Source organism: Gavialis gangeticus, unplaced genomic scaffold (assembly GCF_001723915.1).
Source record: "Gavialis gangeticus isolate Ggan-Ray unplaced genomic scaffold, GavGan_comp1, whole genome shotgun sequence".
In the NCBI taxonomy this organism is placed as follows: Eukaryota; Metazoa; Chordata; order Crocodylia; family Gavialidae; genus Gavialis; species Gavialis gangeticus.
The window spans coordinates 55,039,688-55,045,447 of NW_017729025.1; the positions used below are offsets into that span (position 1 = coordinate 55,039,688).

The 5,760-nt window shown below is 39.8% G+C and overlaps 1 protein-coding gene across 1 annotated transcript in view; it reads right to left on the minus strand.

Annotated features, from left to right (window-relative positions):
* Window positions 1-5,760, minus strand: part of TTLL5 (tubulin tyrosine ligase like 5) — a 218,412-nt gene that overhangs the window by 125,696 nt on the left and 86,956 nt on the right. The window contains exon 24 of the mRNA XM_019518782.1: window positions 2,660-2,763. Coding sequence (XP_019374327.1) covers window positions 2,660-2,763 — 104 coding nt within the window. The remainder of the gene's footprint in view (window positions 1-2,659; window positions 2,764-5,760) is intronic.

Consider the following 5,760-nt stretch of genomic DNA (forward strand, 5'->3'; position numbering starts at 1 on the left):
CCTGGCCTTTAATACCATACCTTCCATAAAATTATCTAGCTCGATCTTGAAATGATGAGAGTTGCATGTCCCCAATACTTTGCTGAAACGACCACCTCAAAACTTTACTCCTCTGACAGAAATCTAAACTTCCAGTGTAAATTTATCTGTAGCTGATTTCTAGCCATTTTATCTTCTGTTGTTGTTTTTAAACCCAAAAAGCTCTTCCCCTTTCCAAACATTCATCTTATGAATGTACTTTTAAAGAGAGACCATATTCCCTCTCAATCTCCATTTTGCTAAATTAAGCCAAATGCCTTTACATCATTTTGCATAAGAAAAGGTTTCCATTTTCTCTTAAATGTCTTAATGGTCCTTCTCTGAATTCGCTTTGGTTTAAACTAATCTGTTTTGAACACTGGTGACCAAATTGCAACATAATTTTCTAAACGGGTCTTACTACTTCCTTGCACCATGGTACCTTGTCTCTACTACATGTGCCCCACTTAATGCACCCCAAGATTAGATTAGCCTTCTTTTGAGTTGCACTGCACTAATAGCTGATGGTCATCCTACAACTAACCAATATACTTAGGTCCCTCTCTTCCTCAGATGTCTCCACTCTGGGTCCACATCTTATAGCTGAGGTCCATGTTATTTGTCACTAACTGGATGATTGCATACTATTACTATAACACATTAAGCCCACTGTATCACCCTTATTCAGCCAGTCTGTTCTCTTGTCAGAGAGGCTATTAAATTTATCTGAAGCGACTGTCCACTGATATACCCATATTGTGTTTTCCCTCATTTTCTATGTTCGTTTGTATCTTTAACTAGTCTTCTTTTAGCATCTATCCTTCTACCTTACCTACTACTGAAGTCAAGCTAACAAGCTAGTAAATCGCCCAGATCAAGCTTTCCCCCCTTTTTTAAAAGACACTATATTTGCTATTTTCCACACAAACTACGCCCCAAATTGACAGTTTTACTGAAGATCTGTGCTAGAGAAGCTGCTATTGAGTGTGCCAATTCCTTCACTATTCTAGGATGGGGGTTATCCATATCCCCAGATGCAACAGCAAGCAGTCTAGGTTTTGCTTCCACCTAGATATGGTAAACTCTTTATTTATGTCCTCATTGCCATGTGGTATGCCAACGATATCCTCAGTTACCTATTCATCTTTATTTTAGACTGAGGCAACTGTCCAGTTCTTGAGTCATAACTACATTGTTCTTGATCTCCTCCATCTTCAGCATGAACTAGACACACATCTTTCCTCCTGGTTCTCTATAAAAGTCAAAGCAGCTTTTGATATTAGCTTAATATTTCTTGCATGGTCAAGCTCAACTAGGCCTAATTCTTACTTTGCTCCTACATTTTTACCATAGAAAGATATTCCTTCTTATTGATCAGTCCCAATTTCCATTACTTATACATCCTCTGCTTATGCATGATAGCCTACTTGAGGTTCTTGTTCATCTATGAAGGTCTGAGCCCTTACCTACAATTTTTTCCCGTCTTGGAAGGGATGCAAGCTTCTGCAAGTTATTCTTTTGCTTTAATATAGCTCCATGCCACTTCCACATCCAAGTTTCTTAGCTCCCAAATCCAGTCCACCTCTTAACTTAGTTTCTCAAAGTTAGTCCTTGTGAAGTCCAAAACCCTTGTTATAGACCTATTATTTTGCCTCATGCAATTTAGTTTATGCTGAATCAATTCACAATGACTTCATCCCAGATTGTTTCCCACAGTTCATCTACAAGATCCTTGCTATTAGCCCAACTTATAAAGGTAATGATGCCTCTTGTTAGGACAGGTAATAGTAGGGTGCATATTTCTAGATGAGTTGTCTATGAAATAGTCATTGTACCAGTGAAATTGAAGTCTCCCATAACTGCACATTTTTCACTATCACTGAAATCTCCCTAAAACAAGGAAATAAAGAACAATGAAAATAAACTAGTATAAAAACTTCTTTAAAGGAACTGAGAGGCCTTGGAAAAGTAGCTCATACTCACTAGCTGACTAAAACACTGGCTATAGGAACCTATTTTATTTTTCATACAACCCCAGTAACATTATAAGGTTCACTTTATTTGCACTACCACCATCTCCTACCATCCTCTAGCTAGCTTAATACAGATCAAATCTGAGATATATAAACCTTAAGAATGCTGGTCCTTTAATGTAATAGTTCATAACGAACTGCTTTATGAGGAAGAGCAAGAAACAGTAGTAACGTAATAGTAAGCAGCATGAACATCTTCTATACCTCAGGAGGCAAAGTCCTAAATGGTAACTGAAGTGAGAAGATAGAAATGCGCTTCTGGGCAAAGGAATTTGACACAACAGCAACTTAACCACAGAAGCTCAAAGCAATCTCAATAAGTGCCCTAGCCTTGTTCTTGTTCCAAGATAAAACTGTACTTAACTCCAGTGTGACAGAAGGGATCATTACAAATTACAGGCATCAACTGGACATTCACAAAGGTCTGGATGAGGCCTATAATACCCCTCGGGTCCGATTAACAGCAAAAAATACCCATCAGACATCCTTCATGTACCAGATACAGATGCCACAACAAAAGTTGAAGACTGAAGCAGAAAGGGAACAAAGATAAAAGCAGAAAGGCTGTAATCTGGTCCTTTATTACAAGGGATTAAGACCATTCTTACCTTGCTCTGGTAACAAAGTCCTGAAAACCTTCAGCATTCACACCCTCCTCCTCCTCCTCTTCCTGTTTCTTTTTTGATTTCTTCTGAATCATCTGATCAGTTTCCTGCAAATAAACACATTAGTAACCTGTCACTCTGCCTCTCTCTGCACTTTTTCCAAATCCTAAAACAATCCTAGCACTGCCCAGAGAAAGGATTATAAAGCAACTTTATAAGAGTATCAAACCTGGGGCCTGCAGGGAAGATCTGGCCCACAAAGCTGTCATACAGGCCAAAAAACTAGGAATTTGGAGATGGAGCAAGTAGGGGTAGGCCTGGCTTCCCAAATCCAAGGCACACCAAATCAGCGGGGGTGGGGGGAACTTAACCCTTCCACTACCACTCACCCACATAAGCCTGGGGGGCAGGGTGAGTTTAAAGCTCCTAATCTAGAATAAAAAAAGAGGTGCCCAATTCAACGGGATCAAACTAGTAGTGTATTTCACTATGTCAGTGACTCTCAATGAGGGTGCTGTAACACCCTGGGGTGTCTTGAAATCCTTTCATGGAATGAAATGTTAACACTGTTACATATGCAAACACGATTCACAAGATGAACCCAGAGACTGAAATTGGAATCCACAATGTTAAAACATTCTGACCTGTAACGGTCTTCCCGAGTTCTTTGCAACAGAAGAACTGCTCTCTTATCTTTCTATAGTTAAAAATTGAGTGAAAACTAAGGGGTGACATTAAGGGGCGTCTCAAGTCTAGTGAGAGATGCCTCAAGTTTATTTTGGGGTGCTTTCAGTCTAAAAGGTTGAGAACCACTGCACTATGTGCATGTGGTTCTGACAAACTGCAGAACCTGTAACTGCAGGGAGCTCCAGAACGAGAGACTATTGTACACGTGTTAAGGTCCATGGTCCTCTATTTTACTTACCCTGTTAGAAGCAACATACCAAGTAGCACTCGTCTTGATAAATGTGTACCATTGGTATGAACACCCCCTGTGTGAGAGGCTACGAAAAAGCGGACATACGCTTTACAGTCTCAGAGACCCTTTTCTACTTTGTTGTTCCCGTCCCTAGTGGAGGTCTCCTCTGAGTTTTTGGCCCAGCTATTTGTTCCAACAGAAGTGTATTTAGCGCAAGGGCAACCATAACATGATATTGGAGGGAATCAGTCAGATAAGTCTACTTCCATCCAGACTTGCCTCCTGAATTGCATTGCACTACTGAAGCCTTGTCTACCTGTGGAAGTTATACTGCTTTAGCTATACTCATTTAGTTAAACCAGTATAACCTTGCACCATGTATCTAGTTACATCGCTATAAAAATGCTCATAATGCACTTTATTCCTACATGAAAAGAGGAATACATACCTTTATACCAGTATAACTTTGGTAACACTGGGACTGTATTGATGCAATACTTTAATTTAAAAAAATCACATCCCTGAATAAAATAATTATTCCAGTACATTAAACTGTTTAGACTAGGCCTAAGCTCCACTTAGCTGGTGAACGTGGGAGTAACAGCGGGCACCAAGTCAAAAGAACTGTATACATTTTGTTAAAGATAATTCAAGAATAGCATCTCTCAAAAGGAGGAAGAATGGGGAGGACGGGGGGGGGAAATCACCCTCCAGAAATAGGACGTGTTTCCGATCTTCATCACCTCAGTGGGAAGTCTCACTCGCATGCTATTTATTTACTCAGTTTGGTCAAGGCAGGAACTTTCTTCTACAGTGCAGTAGTAAGTACATAACAGTAGCAAGGATCCCTCACCACAGCTGCAGTCACCAGAGTCAGTGACAGAGAACTGTATACTGGGTTCAAACATGAAAAAAGCCTGTAGCCAAGGAGTCTCTCAACAGCTTAAAAAGCTTATGGTCTCAAACCCAAGTGATTTGATCTCTCTACCTCCAAAGAAGAAAATGTGTTTCTGCACTGATTTATTACCAGTTATACAGCTTTATTTTGTGAATTCACTTAAAGGTTAGCAGAAAATCCTGGGGTTTGAATAGAATCTGAGTGGAAATTATATACAAAGCAGCTGTGTTTTTCACTTGCCATGAAGCTGCCCGGGTGTTTTGTGGTTACTCCTAACAGTAATTCAGAGAGCAGTAGGCACACATGGCACTCCCAGGAATGGATCTGGATCACATTCATCTTTGCTGGCAAACTTTTCTGCTCCAACAAACCAAGTTACCAGATGTCAGTTTAAAATGGATGTCCTTAGTCAGGGGGAACTAGGAGGGCTTACAAAAGCAGTGTAAGTAGCAGACAGTGAAGCTTCTATCAGAGAAATGGGCTGAGGGGGATCCCAAAAAGAGAAAGTAAGCTTTTATTCCAAAATATGTATCAGCAAAAAACACAGCACTGAGAATGGCAACTGCCCTATCTGCAGAAGTAAAAAGTATCAGTTTAATGCAAGACTTAACTCATTCTTGCCAGAGACCATGAAGAAATCCAGTTCAGTTCATGGTTTATAGCTTTTTAATATAGTAAACTGAGGGCAAATATGCATGTTGCACATTATTTGTTACATGGCTGAATTCTGCAGGAGCATGACAAACTGGGAGAAGTAACAGAAGTGCTACAAGAGACTAGAGGCTGAGGCCCTTACAAACATCAATTAAACATCTTTTTATCAACATCTGCAGAAGTTTATTTAATATATAACCATCTGTATTGCTTTCATTTTATCACAGTGTTTTTAACCTCATTTCATAGGCCAGCATTTTGAGAAACCGGACGCGTCTCTGAATGCCTACTTGATGTGCTGCATATGCACCTGCAAGCACAGTGCTGTCTAGCTAATAATTGGATACTGCCAATATCATTGGCTGAACAGGCAACCACAAACAGAACTAAGAATTTTCACACTAGATTAGACCAACAGGCTGCTTATATTGTAATCCTGTCTAGGATATGGCTAATATCAAATACTTCAGAGGAAGGAGCCAGAAACCCAGTCAAGAACAGTACTGGAGTTACCTACTTCACAGTGACTGCACAAAAATTATGTATAAAAGCTGAATGTCAGCATAAGCATTTTGAACAGTTCACGAGTTTCAGAAATCCAAAAATAATTTGATAGGCAACTGCCAGATTGTT